Here is a 16,907-nt window from a genome sequence, read left to right as displayed (position 1 = left end):
GATACTTATCATAAGTTACATTCTTTCAAAGAAATGAACTAATCATTTATATGTGTTTCATAAATTTGCATTATAAGCACTTTGTCATGCTTTTAAAATTCATCATATTTACATGACACAGCCACTTTCAAAGATCAAGTGTACAATCATTTTATCTTTTTGTCTTTTGATGGAGGATTTACAAACTTATCAAATTATTGGGTCGACAACATTCACAAGTTCAATGACCTTTCAATACCATTTTGATAACGAAAATTGTCTTCACATTTTGAAGGACTATTTGGAGAATTCATAGGGTTCTTTCTTTTATAATTACCACAATGATGACTGCTATAATTCCATCCCTTCCCGCTCTTTTTCGTATCGTTAATCATTTGTTATATTTCAGACTAATTATTTACTGCTACCACATTTATACGATAAAATCGAGCAAGTCAATATGTGGATTTCAAAGTTATCATATGTTGCTATCATATTCTTTTCAAGGAATGGAGCAAATTCAATGGAACGAATTTCAAGGCTTTTCATTAAAAATATGTTATTTTTGCTTTAGGCATCATTTTATCATCACTATGGTGCATTGACTCAAACTCAATATCTTGCCCATATAAGGCGTGTTACGCCATAATTCTATGAGACTTGAACCCAATTATGGTGCATCAAAACTCAAATTGATGTCTTACCCACTTGGTGCGATAGAACACGAATCTACCGTCTTAACCTCAAAGAATTTTCATTACGATGCATCCGAACTTTAATCTGATGTCTTACCCTTTTTGGTGCGATTGAGTTTGAATCCACTGTCTTACCTTCTAGTAATTATAAATGTTAATAAGTTCCTCATAATTAACACTAAGAAAATCAACATGAAAATTACTTTTTTATCCTTCAGTTCTTTTCTGAAACGAAGAACTGTTAGAATAGTCATAAACCGATGTATAAATTTGTTAAAGTAAAGAAACAAATATGTTCTACCTTTTCATATATCACATATATACTAAAATAAATTATTAATATAAGAGGAACTTTTGAAAATACAAATGTGTAAAAAGAAAAAATAAATATAACATGTTCCTGATCACAAGTATTTCAACTACAACACTTTTGCGAAGTACTACAACTTTTAGATTATATTCGTGCTGATAACGTGTTATAAAAGTAAATTCATAATTATATAATATAAAGAGAAGAAACCAAGAAATGTAGATAGAAGAGAGAACTTTTCTTCTTATTCAAGTGTATGTATCAAATGGTGAGTGACATCTCTATTTGTAGTATTGAGATATCACTCTCAAACATTACCACATTAATAAATACATTGTTATCTCTTAAGGTTCTTATCACCTTAAAAACAATTATACATGAATTCAATTAATTGTTGGATGACTCTAATGGTCAATGAATCATCCACATAAAACAATGAATTTATACACTATATTATTTTATTAGTTTTTTCATTTTAAAATGTGACACCTTTCCATAAAAATCATGTATACACCATGTATGTAAATGCCCTATCCCTTTTAATAATAAATCAAAATAAGATGCATACAAAAGAAGTGGTAAATAAGATAAGTTCTTTACAATGTAAAATAGAAACTCATATATAAATTCAATCTTGTTAAGACTATTTAATTATTCAAAGATTAATGAAACAATCAATTATAATCGGTAAATGGCAAAAATAGTCAAAATTATTGTCTTCGTCTGTTTTTTGATAATATGTAATATTTCACCGTGGTGGGGGAAAATATTTTTAATAGCTGTGTTAAAAACAATTTCAATGTTATGTTAGTAAAAATATTTCCTAAAATTGTTTTTCAAGAAAATTAATTCCTTATCAAAGGAGAAAAAATTCCTAGTAAACTAGGAAAAATAAATAACTTAATAATTGTAATGTATAGTATAATATGATCTTATACAATATTTATATAAAATAATAAAAGGAGACTTATAATTAGAGCTATAAAAATGAATTTAGCCCATGGGGTTGGTCCAATTCTATCCTTTATTGGGGTAGGGTTGGGATAAGATTTTCCAAACCCAATTTGAAACTAGGTCTTCTAAGCTTGATCAACATAAACCCTTGGCCCTTGAGGCTAGATCGTGGTTGGACCGAGGTCGGGCCATGGGCCGAACTTTTTTATATAAGAGTAATTTACAATAATCTCACTAATATATAATCTAAATATTTGAATATACGTTATGTTGTGATATCATGAATCTTCGTACCCAAAAACATGTATCTTGAAATATAATGTAACGACCTGTTAGTCGTTTTGAGCAGTAGAGTTTATTTCTGGTAAAAAGTGTCTGGGTCGACGGATCCCACGATGGACCGTCATGGGAACGACGGATCGTCGAGGGTGTGTCATTTCAAAACACTTAGAATTCTGAAAAATTGGGTACTGAGAACAACTCTCTGAACTTTGCGACGACATGGCAGGACGGACCGTCGTGTGCACGACGGACCGTCACAGGCCCTTTAGTAAAATTCAGTCTCTGAACTCTGTGACGACTCAGCAGGACGGACCGTCACAGGCACGACGGCCCGTCACAGACTGCGTAACCCTGACTGGGTCGGATTTCTGTTAAAAGTTTTAAGGGGCGTTTTGGACTATTCCTACTTATAATTATAAAGTTAGTGGGTGAATGTTAATAATTCAATTACTTGGGGGTTAAAGGAGATAACCTTGAATTAATTAGTGTGTTACTTTGGTCATCTTTTATACTTAATTATATGGTAATTAGGGTAAGAGAAAAAGAGTTTGAATAAGGAAAAATCATAAAAAGAGAAGAGGGAGAAGGAACGAACGAGAGAGGGAGAAACGAAGAAGAAAGCAAAGCATTGGGAAAGTAGATTTCTTGACTGCGAATCTTCGGTGGAGGTAGGTTATGGGTTTTATGCTATTTCGTAGTGAAACTCTTAATAGCGAATGATATGTATTGAGTAATTCTGTAAAGTCTTCTATATGCTTAATTATGTGCTTGCATGATATGATTTTGTAATTGTGATGAATTAGCATGATGAGGCTGTTGAATCTTAAATCTTAAAAACCACTTTGTTAATGATGAGGCCTTGGTATAAAAGAAGGCTTGATGAACTAAAAGAATGAGGTTAATGGATCGGGTGTCACGAACCGACACATAGTATTAGGGGATCGGGTGTCACGAACCGACACATAGTATTAGGGGATCGGGTGTCACGAACCGACACATAGTATTAGGGGATCGGGTGTCACGAACCGACACATAGTATTAGGGGATCGGGTGTCACGAACCGACACATAGTATTAGTGGATCGGGTGTCACGAACCGACACATAGTATTAGGGGATCGGGTGTCACGAACCGACACATAGTATTAGGGGATCGGGTGTCACGAACCGACACATAGTATTAGGGGATCGGGTGTCACGAGCCGACACATAGTATTAGGGGATCGGGTGTCACAAACCGACACGTAGTATTAGGGGATTGGAGTGTCACGTTCCGACACAAGAGGAATAAAGAGAATGAATCTTGAATTATGATAATATACTCAAATTAATGAACCTATTCCCAAATCAGTATGGTATGGAGGCTTGAGTCCACATGGGTGTACTTGGCGTTATTATTGTTTTATCGAAAAAAGTGATTTTCGAAAAGAGTTTGTTTTCAGACATTTAGGAGTCGCCACTTAATTTTTAAGAAAAATCAAGAAAACTTCGTTTCTAAACAACCTAAACAGAAAAAATTGTTTTGAAACATTTTTTAAGGGTTCGGGATTCTCATTAGTGTCTTAGGAAGGTGTAAGGCGCCTAAGACACTCCGTTAAATACGGTTTTCCGACGATTAACTTATTTGACTATTTTTTAAAGACTTGCGAATTTTGAACTACTTAGATATCTAGGCGAACTTTATAAGTTTTGAAATATTTAACTTTGCAAAATCGTTTTGGGGCTAAGACACTTTATATTCAAACAAACTTGTAGAATTTGATTTTTTTTTTTGAACTTATTAGAAATTTAGACAACATTACAAGTTGATGATTTTTTTTTTTTTTTACTTTGAGATTCCATTTTAGTTAAACCTCTTAAATTTTGATAAAATAGATAGGCGTTTCAAAGGGGGTTGGAGTTTTCTAATCTCGACTAACGACATATAAATAAAAGCACGTAAACGAAGAGTAAAGAGAGAGAGAGAGGGAGAGAGAGATTCGGGTCCAAACTCGGGTTCTGTTCGCCTTGACCGAGTTTTGGACCCACCTGTTTTTTGGGTTTTGACCCCTTCTTTTTCGTACCTGTCCTAGTCTAGACATATAAAAATATACAAAGAAAGTGAAACAATAAGGGCTTATGCCCATTATAAACAAAATACAACACAATACTAAAATCTTCTAATTCGCCTTTGGATTCTTCTTCAATCTTTCCGAAATTGGCTTCATACGTTTGCCTTGACTCGATAGAGGATTGAGCCTTTACGGCTCTTCCGGAATGCGAGGAGAGAAGGGAATCCCAAACGGACTCGAAGGGGTTTTCACATGCCACAAAAACAAGTGAAAGAATTAATATATAATCCAACCGACACATATGCGAGGAGAAAAACAAACTAAAAAAACACACTTTTATCCAAGAAAGATGCGCCATACCAAACTATCCCCCATGTGATTTTAAAATGAGGTTGTAAACTTTACTTCAGGCACAAAGAGAAAAGCAGAATGTATCGAAGGCCGCCTCATTGATTTTAACACAGGCAAAATGTCACATTTGATGAATCATGCTACTATTATCTATACATTAAAGGCTATTATGCAAAGTTAAATCCAACACAAGGACATAAGCGAGAAGATTAACGATTTCTAAGGCTAGAAACGACTTCAAGATACGCATTTACCTGCGCCTCCCAACCCCGACCATATTCTTGAATAAACAACTCAAAAAAAACAGGACAAACACTTGAACACGAACAACACCAAACAGTAAAGGGGCAGCATGTGAACCAAAGACAGCGACTTTAACAATCTTAAAGAGAGGAGGAAATGCGATATTACGGCTAAACCATGTCACACTCAAAAACGGGAAGCAACACGAAACCAACCTGCGTACTGACACTAAATCGTAACGTACAATGCGCCTCGAAATCGAGCAGCCAACATGTATGACATTTTCTATTCACGGCAACACAGACCATATACCCAACGTTCAAATACTCAACATGCTTGATCCAAAATAAACTAAAGACATCCACATTTGATTAACAGCAACACATACCAACACTTAAAACTAATAACTCAAGCGAACGCCAGCCACAACAAAGAATCATCGCGCCGAAGACGACATAGATGAAGAGTGTTTGGAGAGGTGAAACATTACCTGTTCCTGGCGACGAACTGGGACGGGAACGAGCAAGGAGCAACGACTTCACCGGAACGCAGCAAGAACGAAAGAACCTTCCCAAAGGCTTGAACTGTTGTTCGTATGCGAACGCTACCCCCGAAAATCAAAGTGTCTTTGTATTCGAGAATCAGAGGCTGAAATATTTTGAAAAAAAGATAGCCTTAACTCACGATTTTTCCCTCCTCGAAATTCTTAGCGCTCAAAATTCTAACCCCTTTTCTTAAGGACGAAAGGGGTTTATATAGGGTTTTCGGAAGAGGGAAGGGCAAGAACGTGACTAGGCCCCTCTGAATTCAAAATTTGAATCCCTCCCATTAATGGTGCCCCATCTTTCTCTGAAAAACGTCCTTTTGGAAACGGAAAAAAGGGAAGGGATGGCCCCAATCGTCCTTGAGGGGAGACGTGGATCGATCTCGCGCCTCAAGGACGAAGATGCAGGTCTGCTACAGCCGAATACGGGTCTCCCTCCGCCGAAAGCAAGTCTGCTGCGAGGCGTACTGGCGAGGAGAGAGGAGAGGTGAACACGCGAAGGAGACGCACGTCTGTTTCTGGGAAAGAGGGGGTCGCGTTTTCTGGGTTTTTGTCGCGTCTGGGGTTTCTGGGGGTCGCGACTTTACGCGTGGGTTTATGCGCGGGAGAGAGGATGAGGGAAGGAGCGTGGGGAGAGACGGGTGGGAGAGCGTAGGGGAGATTTTCTGCGTTTTTTCTGGGTTCTCGGAATGGCGTCTGTTTTTCTGTGTTTTTTGGGAATTGTTGGGATGAAGGAAAGGGGAGGAAGAAAGAGGGGGAGATGGGTTGGGTCGGGTGCCGGGTCGAAGGGCTGGGTCGGGGTTAAATGGGTTTGGGTATTTTAAAAGTTTTGGGCTGTTGAGTGTGGGTTGGGTTAAAGAAAATAAATGGAAAAGGGTGTTGGGCTGCTGAAGAGGATTAGATTGGGTTGAGAGGGAATTTGTGCTTGAGGGATTGGGCCTGGGCGTTGGGCTGGAAAAGGGGAAGAGAAATGGGGTGGGCTGAAAATAAACAAAAGGGAAATGGGCTGGAGGAAGGGAAGCTTTAAGATACACACATATACATATACATATATGTATATACATATAGGTATATATATACATCTATCTTATTTTCGCAAGATTTATAAAACCAATTAACTCACACTGACGCGGGTCAAAATTGGGTGTCAACAACTGTCCCTCATTTTACTCGGATTGACGCAAGCAACCCGAGGAAGATGAAATTGACCACCCAATTTTGATCAAACCCAATCGTTTTACAGGAAGGATTCGACACAGGGTTTAGGAATTATAGACGAACCCTTGCAAACGGGTCTCCTACATATCTCAGGCTATATGAGAATTCAGGCCACTTGTAGTTCAAATAGATTGATTTATCGCACGATTTTGAAAGAATCAAAGCCACTTCGATACCGGATTATGAAGGTATTGAAATGCTCGAGAATAGAATTCGAGAGCGAATGTTGGAATACAGCCGAGTTTTCAACATTGAATCCGCCTACATACCCTTAAACCTTCGGCATCAGGCTGTGTGTAGTTCGACTTGATCGTTGGAAAAGGAAAACTATTATGCTAGCTAACCTTCGGTTTTGGACGAGTGACACATTAAACGAGTATGAAAAAGAGGCTTGTAACCTCTTAGCCATGAATGTGGCGCGCTTCACACCCATAATTAAGAACTTACACGGACATAATTTCCAAATCTTTTGGCGTATTGTCACTCAGATTGGAAACTTGCTTCCGATAAAACAAAACTTTCGGAAGCGAGGCAGAAACTGACAGAACTAGAGAAAAACCCGTAAGCCTCGAGAGGGTGGTTCGATTGTGGTGGAAGTCGCTCCTCTGCTCGCGTCCTAAGAGTTTGACACTCCTCTTTGGACTATGTCCCAGTTCGCTGCTAAGAAAAAGTTCCACGTTGTGCTGCATCCTTTTTGATGTCGTCCGCACCTGTGGTTTTTGGAGAATTCATCCTTTTGGATGCTCTCGACAAAGACTGAGATAAAACTCGTCAGCTTAAAAAATGCAATTAGGACGGGAGACAGTGTCTTTTACCATGTCGACACTTCATTGTTCTCCTCCATGTTCGACGTCGACTCGATCGGTCTGACGTCCAGCAAATAAAGCTTATGTCTTGTGTTTTGCAATATCATCTTCAATGTGTTCCATACTTGATGTCGAAATGAATAAATAAATGCTGATGCGATATTGATGTTTCTTTTGTTGTCATCTTCGATGCTCTCCATGATGTTTGTTTTTATAAGAAATAACATAATGCAGTCGAGGCCAATGGATAAGTATTGCTCTTTCTTTATCCAAGTACGTCTTCTTGCGGGTCATGAATATCTTCCCGCGATACGTAAATTCCTGCGAGATATGAATCTTCTCGCGACGCATAACTTTCAGCGAAGAATAAAATCTTCTTGCGATGTGCAAATTTTGACGAGGCATGAATTCTTCTCGTCGTGCATAAATTTTGACGAGGCTTGAAATCTTCTCGTCGTGCATAATTATTGACTCGCGATGCATGATTTCCGCGATGCATGATTCCGCGATGCATGATTCCGCGATGCATGAATTCCAGCGAGGCATAAATTCTCCTCGCGATGTATAAATTTCGACGAGGCATGAAATCTTCTCGTCATGCATGATTATTGACTCGCGATGCATGATTCCGCGATGCATGAATCCCAGCGAGGCATAAATTCTTCTCGCGATGTATAAATTTTGACGAGGCATGAAATCTTCTCGTCATGCATAATTATTGACTCGCGATGCATGATTTCCGCGATGCATGATTCTGCGATGCATGAATTCCAGCGAGGCATAAATTCTTCTCGCGATGTATAAATTTTGACGAGGCATGAAATCTTCTCGTCATGCATAATTATTGACTCGCGATGCATGATTCCGCGATGCATGAATTCCAGCGAGGCATAAATTCTTCTCGCGATGTATAAATTTTGACGAGGCACGAAATCTTCTCGTCATGCATAATTATTGACTCGCGATGCATGATTTCCGCGATGCATGATTCCGCGATGCATGAATTCCAGCGAGGCATAAATTCTTCTCGCGATGTATAAATCTCGACGAGGCATAAAATCTTCTCGTCATGCATAATTATTGACTCGCGATGCATGATTTCTGCGATGCATGATTCCGCGATGCATGATTCCGCTATGCATGATTCCGCTATGCATGATTCCCGCGATGCATGATTCCGCTATGCATGATTCCCGCGATGCATGATTCCGCTATGCATGATTCCCGCGATGCATGATTCCGCTATGCATGATTCCGCGATGCATGATTCTTCAGTGTATAAATTCGTGATGCATGAATATTTATATCGCCCCCGTGAATAGTAACGATAAGATGATCTCCAAATAATACATCGACTTGATCGATAATAATGAAATAATAATTGCATAACCGTCTCTTCTGAGGTAATGCATGGCCTTGATCGACAATAATCATCTTGCTTTGATAACGCAATGCAAATAGCGGTATCTATAGGAATCACGAAATCTTCGCTGAGATTCCCGTTTGATTCACCTTTGAATCTGACTGGATATTTTGTAAATTCCCCATTGTTGAGAATGGTTCGAAATAAACAAACACATTCATAAGCATCCTGACGCAAACGATATTCCCGCTTTCAATAAAATCACTGGTTTTGGAGATAGTTTTCTCCTTCTCCGTATTCATAAGTCGAAAGAATTCGACCGATTTTGAAGCGAAGCTATAAACCTGCATCCACAGAAAAATTGTCAGTTTTAAACATACTGATCTGTGTTGATCCCTTCGGTTGTTTGCTCCTTGTCTTGATAACTCCGGTTGATTTCCCGATTTCCCGACTCTTGATAGATAAGAAAATATCTTATGCCAAAACAGATGAAATATAAAAGGAAAATTTTTAAGAGAAGTAAGAAATTTTTTAAGAAATAGTATCTCGAAAAGTCAATGCCAAGTCACGTCATGTCAGGCTTAACGAGCTTCTTTGAGTCCGACGCTTGTCGAATGAATTTCAGAGGCATTCCGGACTTGTAGGGAAGTCCCATGACAAAATTTTGAGGCTATCCTCAAAATTTCTGTCCCAGTTTAGTATCTTGCTCCTCTTTCCATTGTAATCGCACAGATCTCGGAATTTTTGAGATCTTCTCAAAAATTCTGTCCCAGTCGCAAATTCAAAATGTCTTTAGTTTGATCCGCTAAAGAGAAGGTTCCTTCTGGAGAATTTTTGAGTCCCTCTAAAAAATTCTGTTCCAATTTCTATTGTAGAAGGGGGGAATAGAATTTACGAGATATATGACCGAGCCCTTGTGGCGCCTACGTATCCCGTTGCGGTAGGAATCAGGTCAAACGTAGTTCCCCTTAAAGGTTAACAAGAATAAAATTTACAAAGAAACCGACCGAGGCCGACAAAGGCCGCCTACGTATCTCATTCTTGAGAATTCAGGTCAGACGTAGTTCGTTACAGGAGGGATAAGAATTCAAATTCGAACAAATACAAGCAAACAGAAGATTACAAGTAAATGATGGAAAATGCAAAACGAACTTCACGCGTAATATCTCTTGACAGCATCTGAGTTGATAGGCTTGGGCCATACAGCGCCATCCATCTCTGACAAGACTAAAGCACCTCCAGATAGTACTTTGCGAACCATGTAAGGACCTTGCCAGTTAGGTGCGAACTTTCCTTTGTGCTCGTCTTGATGAGGAAAAATACGCTTAAGAACCAACTGACCAACTTCAAAATTTCTGGCTCTTACTTTTTTGTGAAAAGCGCGAGTCATTCTTTGTCTATACAACTGGCCATGGCAAACAGCAACCATCCTCTTCTCATCAATCAAAGCTAGTTGATCAATCCGTTTGCTAACCCACTCAGCATTACTTAGCTCAGCTTCTTGGATGATCCTCAGTGACGGTATCTCAACTTCAACAGGTACGACTGCTTCTGTTCCGTATACTAGCAAGTATGGAGTAGCCCCAGTTGATGTTCTGACCGTCGTTCGATAACCCAGTAGAGCATATGGCAACATTTCATGCCAACCCCGCTGCTTGTCAATCATTTTCCTCAGAATCTTCTTGATGTTCTTGTTGGCGGCCTCTACAGCTCCGTTCATTTGAGGGCGATAAGCAGTGGACCTTCGGTGAACAATCTTAAATTGTTCACATATCTCTTTCATCAGATGACTGTTGAGATTTGCACCGTTATCCGTGATGATGGATTCTGGAACTCCAAATCGGCATATCAGATTGTTGCGGACAAAGTCGGCCACCACTTTCTTGGTTACTGATTTGTAAGAGGCTGCTTCCACCCACTTGGTGAAATAATCGATGGCAACCAAAATGAATCTGTGTCCATTAGAAGCGGCTGGCTCTATAGGACCGATGACATCCATTCCCCAAGCTACAAATGGCCATTTTCAAACCGAGAATGCAAGCTTCATACTCAGCCATGTTGTTTGTGCAGTTGAATCGTAGTTTAGCCGCTATAGGATAGTGCTGACCAGATTCTGATACCAAGACTGCTCCAACACCTTTACCCTGGTGGTTCACCGCTCCATCGAAGAATAATCTCCAACCTGGATAAGCTTCAGAGATATCTTCACCCACAAATGACACTTCTTCATCGTGAAAAAATGTCTTGAGAGGTTCATACTCTTCATCAACGGGATTTTCCGCAAGATGATCAGCCAAAGCTTGTGCTTTTATTGCCTTCTGAGTCACGTACACGATGTCAAACTCACTCAACAGCATTTGCCATTTAGCTAACTTCCCGGTCGGCATCGCTTTCTGGAAAATATACTTCAATGGATCCATTCTGGAGATAAGATATGTAGTATACGACGACAAATAGTGCCTCAGCTTCTGGGCAAGCCACGTCAGAGCACAACATGTTCTTTCCAGCAGAGTGTAGCGAGACTCGTACGGAGTAAATTTCTTGCTGATGTAGTAGATTGCCCTTTCCTTCTTCCCTGTCTCGTCGTGTTGACCCAGTACACATCCAAAGGCGTTATCTGAAACAGACAAATACAGCAACAAAGGACTCCCTTCTCGCGGAGGAACCAATACTGGTGGATTAGACAAGTATATCTTGATAGCGTCGAAAGCGGTCTGGCACTCCTCAGTCCACTTAGTTGGGGCATCTTTCTTCAGCAACCTGAAGATAGGCTCACATACCACCGTCGACTGTGCTATAAACCGGCTGATATAGTTCAACCTCCCTAAGAAACTCATCACCTCTCTTCTCGTTTTCGGCGGAGGTAACTCTTGAATCGCTTTGATCTTGGAAGGGTCGAGCTCAATACCTCTTCTGCTGACTATAAATCCCAACAACTTCCCAGCTGGGACTCAAAAAGCACACTTGGCGGGATTGAGCTTCAAGTTGTACCTACGTAAACGTTCAAAGAATTTTCGCAGGTGTGTCAAATGATCCGAACTCTCGCGGGATTTAATTATGACGTCGTCCACGTACACTTCAATTTCCTTGTGAATCATGTCGTGGAAGATAGTCGTCATGGCTCTCATGTAAGTGGCACCGGCGTTTTTGAGCCCAAATAGCATCACCCTGTAGTGATATACCCCCCAAGGCGTGATGAAGGCCGTTTTCTCCGCGTCTTCTTCATCCATCAGAATCTGGTGATAACCCGCGTAGCAGTCCACAAATGACTGCATCTCATGTTTGGCACAGTTGTCAATCAGAATATGGATATTTGGCAACGGGAAATTATCCTTTGGACTAGCCTTGTTGAGATCTCTGTAATCAACACAAATCCTGATTTTTCCATCTTTCTTGGCGACCGGAACGACATTCGCCAACCAGGTGGGATATTGCGTTACTTCTACCAACCGAGACTCTATCTGCTTGGTGATTTCAACCTTAATCTTCAGACTCAATTCAGGCTTGAATTTCCGAGTCTTTTGCTTCACCGGCTCGAACCCTGGGTTGATAGGCAGCTTATGAGATACGACATCGGTACTCAGCCCCTGCATGTCACTGACCTCCCAAACAAACACATCGCAGTATTCGGCAAGCAAATACACCAGGCTCACCTTCTGAGTTTCATTCAGGTGAGTGCTGATCTTAACCTCTTTGACACATTCTGAATCTCCCAAAGTCACCGTCTCTGTTTCCTCCAGATTCGGCTTATGTTGATTCTCGAACTGCCGAAATTCTTCTACCACATAGTTTGGTTCCCCACTTTCGTCGTCGTAGTCGTCAGCCTCGTCGTCATTTGCCTCATTTTTCTCGTTTAGCTCGTGACATGACATGACATTGGCAGGTTTGTAACTTACGTTACTGAAATCATAAACAGACAAAATTAGAAAAGTAAAATATAACAAGCAATCGAATAAACAAAGTCAAAATAAGGAGGCTTTCATTTAAATTGAATCAAAAATGCAAATTTGGGTCATGGCACAAGGCCGTGTCGCCCTTTAAACAATCATAACAAAATTCAAAATCAAGAAATGCAGAAATGGTGGGTCTCGGGCCTCTTCCGAACGACCACCGATTTTGGCATGCACAAAATAACTCCATTCTACCACAGAGTTCGGGGCATCGGGATCGGCGTGGACGTCCAATTTTGCAGCATCTCCCCTGGTTCAGCATCACGAATGCCTGCTGGCTCAGCCTCCCCCTCGATGACGGCGTTGATCTCCTTGAACAGGTCACAGATTCCTTCCCCATCGTCTGCAGACTCGGCATGCTCCCGGACTGGAAAGGAGTGATAGAGATGTGGGATCGGCTTAGTCAACCCTTGATCCTTGCTCCTCTTCATCTTCAAATCATCATCTGTGGGGATGTACCCCAAACCATACTTTGATCCTATAGCAAGGACCGGAATTGGCTCGATGATCCCTTGTGCATTCCTTCCTAATCCGAAACCTGGTTCGAATCCGCTCTGCAGCATTACCGTGGCAATCATTTTGTACACGGCCGGCATGGGAGTCTGTGGTGCCAGGCCCTCATCGGTGGCATTTACCAACTCCGCTGTGTAGAAGTCCGAAGTTTGCGGCGTCTCGTCCAAGATCGGCACCTGCTTACCTGAATGGCTCCTTTCCCCGTGAATAACTAGTTCTTCATTTCTCCATACTAGTTTCATCACTTGGTGAAGAGTGGAAGGGATGGCTCCAGCCATATGAATAAATGGTCTTCCCAAAAGGAGGTTATAGCTGGTGTCGATATCCAACACCTGGAATTTTGCCTCGAACTCCGCAGGGCCCATTTGGATGATCAAGCTCACCGCTCCTAACGTCTCTCTCTGCACACCATCAAAAGCTCTCACATTGACCTGGTTTTTCTCCAACTTTCCGAGGTCAAACCTCAGCTGCTTCAGCGTGGACAAGGGGCATATGTTTAGGCCAGATCCGTCATCTACCAAAACACGGTTGACGATCTTTCCGCGGCATACTACGGTGATATGTAGAGCTTTGTTGTGGGCTCTCCCTTCGGATGGCAACTCATCATCGCAGAAGCTGATACGGTGTCCCTGAATGACCCGGTGAATCATAGCAGCTACATTGTCGCTGCTTGTGCCTGAGGGCACGTATGTATCATCAAGAGCTTTCATTAAGGCCTGCCTGTGGGACTGAGAGCTCATCAGCAGGGCCCACACAGATATCTGAGCTGGAGTCTTCTCTAAATGTTTGACGATGGAATAGTCCTTCGGCTGCATCCTTCTCCAGAACTCTTCTTCTTCCCCCTCGCTTATCGGCCTCTTAGCATGGTCCTTCTTCTGTCCTCCGAGAGCAAGCTCATCAGGAGTGTAGCACCTTCCGGACCTAGTCATGCCTTGAGCCACGACCGTTTCTATCACAAACTTGAGTTTGGGGAGAGTCTTTGAGGGCACCAAGGCAACAGCCTTTGCAGGTGTCAGAATGACAAACTCTCCTTTCTCCCTGACGCTCAAAGAAGCGACAGCCCTCTCCAAGTCTTCCTGAACAATAGGAGTAATTCTCTTGGCTTCACGCTCATCATCGTCAATTTCTATCATGTTGATGTTTCCACCCCCATGATTTGGCAACGGATTCGTGTTGACGTTTGGCGCCGCGGGCTGAAGAGAGACCACTTCCTGGTCAATCAAGTCCTGGATCTTGTGCTTGAGATTGATACAATCTTCTGTATCATGTCCAACACTGTTGGAATGGTAAGCACATCTCTGCTCCGGTCTGTAGAATCTGGAATGGACATCCACGGGCTTGGGGCCCACAGGGTGGATGTATCCGGCCGCGGATAACCTTTCGAACAATTTAGTTCTACTTTCAGCCAACATGGTGAAGCTTCTGGAGGGCTTCTTCTCAGACCTGGGGCAAGGGGGATCATACCCGCCCTGCTGTGGGGGAGGGACTTGTTGGTAATTGCGGGCGTTTGGTCGTGGAGCTTGGGTTCTGGGGTAGGGATTTGTTTGGTGGTTTGGCCTTGGGGCTTGGTAATTTGGATGGGGGCTTTGATATGCTGGGGTTTGTATTTGATATGCGGGGAATGGCGCTTGATAGCTTGGTTGTACATTAGCGCAGCTGGGAGCGACATTCTGGTAGTGGGGAGGGACTTGATAGGCTTGGGGGTAGTTTGGAAAATTTTGGGGAATCGGGGGTGGATTCTGATACGACGCAATATGGGCTTCTGGATAAGTGGGGCCGGCATTGTAGTGGCTGGAATGATTTGAGTTTGGACGGTAGGCTTGATGAGGCTGTGATGGAGGGTAAGGGCGGCCTTGGGGACGTGGTAAGTTTCTGGGGGCCTTTCTTCCCCCGTGTGAGATAGCGTTAACCTCTTCTCTTTTCTTCCTTACCAGTCCGGAAGACCCAGGTGATGCAGACACTCGGGCTATCTTCCCCGACTTCAGGCCATCTTCAATAGTCTCACCCACCTTGACTATCTCGGCGAACTTGGCGCCGATTAATAAGATGACTCTGTCATAATACTCGGGCTCCTGCACCCGCACGAACACCTCCACAATCTCCTTCTCTGTCATTGGAGTCCTCACCCTCGCTGCCTCCTTCCTCCATCTGTACGCGAACTCGCGATAGCTTTCTGTGGGCTTCTGCTTCATCTTCTCCAAGGAGTACCGATCAGGGACTATTTCGACGTTGTACGCGAATCTGTCGATGAACTCCTTAGCCAGTGCACTCCAACTGGGCCATTGTCGAGTCTCGTGGGATGTGAACCACTCCAAAGCTTCCCCGCACAGGCTCCGGCTGAATAACCTCATTAGCAAGGCTTCATCTTTGCCAACTCCCACGAGTTGGTCACAGTACGCTCTGAGGTGTGCCATGGGGTTGCCCGCCCCACCGAAGGTATCAAACTTCGGGATCTTGAACCCTTCAAGCAGGTTCAAGTCTGGGTGGATGCACAGTTCTGCGTAGCTTAACCCAGTGACGTCTGGAGTACATTGCAATTCCCTCATTGCCTTCCGGATCTCCTCCTTTATGTCTACCTTTGCTTCTTCCCTCGACCTCCACTCTCTCTCTTGCTCCTCATAGTGGTCCAACTCGGAGCCGTGCACCTCATGCTCGACTGGGATTGGGACTTGAAAAGTGGTTCTTTTGGGGAGGGGTGGAGCTATGGAAGGGCTTGGAACGTTCTGTGCGGTTTGATAATTTTGCGAAAATTTTGTGGATTGGTATTTTGGTTAAAGTGGGGATGCGGTGTTTGGGAATTGAAGGCGGCGGGATTTTGGGTTTGATTTTGGGGTAATGGGGCTATTGGAATGCTTTGGGGGTGTGGTGGTATTTGTGGAGGATTGTCTGGGAGTGGTGAGGGAGTCTGATAGGAGACTGACGCGTATTGGGGTTTTTGGGTAGTCATATCTATTCTGGAGGGGTTATGCACGGGTGTCGATGGACGTTGCTGAGTAGGATCCGAGCTGGACGAGGGGAAGTATGTATGAGGTCTCGCGTCGAGAAAGTTGGGGCCAAACCCGGGCGGAGAAGTGTCTTGCCTCCGTTGCATCTCTACCCTCATGTCAGCTATTTGCTGCATCAGCTGCGCAATAAGCTCATTCTGCTCTGCCGCGGTGGGCTGAGCCACCACGACATCTGTGAGGCTGATTTGTTCATTGTTGTCGCCCATGTCTGTATTTGCGTTTGATCTGGGGAAGGAATCTGCGCGACCTTTTGATCTGGTGAAGTAGTGGTGATCTGCCAGCTTTATCGACACAGATCAGTAAGAGGTACCTGTGATGAAAAAACAACTCAAAGGCAAATTTGTCAGTGCATATCCGGAGTACAAAATGCATAATATCGCACATAAAACAGATAAACACACAAGTCACTTTGTTTGAGGATATCTTAACCCGCGAATGAGGACGGAAATATATTTTGAACAAACAGGAATTTGTTTGTTTTGACGTCATCTCGGGAAAGCTGAATCACGTTGAGCTATGGTTTTCTTGCAGCTGCTTTTCGTCGTCCGTTGATCTTATCTTCGTATCTCCGAAACATGGAGGAGAATGAAAATTTTTGGTGATAGGGGCCGGGCCGGGAAAGGCTGCCTACGTATCTCGCGAGGA

At 42.6% G+C, this 16,907-nt stretch overlaps 1 protein-coding gene across 1 annotated transcript; it reads right to left on the bottom strand.

The window, feature by feature from the left end:
* Positions 1 to 4,870: 4,870 nt before the first annotated feature.
* Positions 4,871 to 16,468, bottom strand: LOC138340790 (uncharacterized). The gene is made up of 11 exons (XM_069293015.1): positions 16,229 to 16,468; positions 12,940 to 15,980; positions 12,139 to 12,694; positions 11,796 to 12,063; positions 11,142 to 11,714; positions 10,824 to 11,054; positions 10,450 to 10,621; positions 9,999 to 10,389; positions 8,944 to 9,138; positions 5,354 to 5,511; positions 4,871 to 5,033 (listed from the first exon to the last, which is right to left on the bottom strand). Exons 1-11 carry the CDS (start codon positions 16,466 to 16,468, stop codon positions 4,871 to 4,873), a joined length of 5,988 nt encoding a protein of 1,995 aa, XP_069149116.1.
* Between the last annotated feature and the right edge of the window lie 439 nt (positions 16,469 to 16,907).

The sequence above is a fragment of the Solanum lycopersicum genome, chromosome 1, assembly GCF_036512215.1.
Source record: "Solanum lycopersicum chromosome 1, SLM_r2.1".
Classification (NCBI taxonomy): Eukaryota; Viridiplantae; Streptophyta; class Magnoliopsida; order Solanales; family Solanaceae; genus Solanum; species Solanum lycopersicum.
Note: the sequence above shows the minus strand (reverse complement) of the source record. Positions and strands in the feature narration are given on the sequence as shown.

Coding starts and splice junctions, on each gene's coding strand:
- LOC138340790 (XM_069293015.1), bottom strand. CDS start 16,468: ATGGGCGACAACAATGAACAAATCAGCCTCACAGATGTCGTGGTGGCT. Junction 15,981..16,228: donor AGCAACGTCCATCGACACCC/GTGCATAACCCC, acceptor CAAACCGCACAG/AACGTTCCAAGCCCTTCCAT. Junction 9,139..9,998: donor TGTCAGAGATGGATGGCGCT/GTATGGCCCAAG, acceptor CTGTGGATGCAG/GTTTATAGCTTCGCTTCAAA.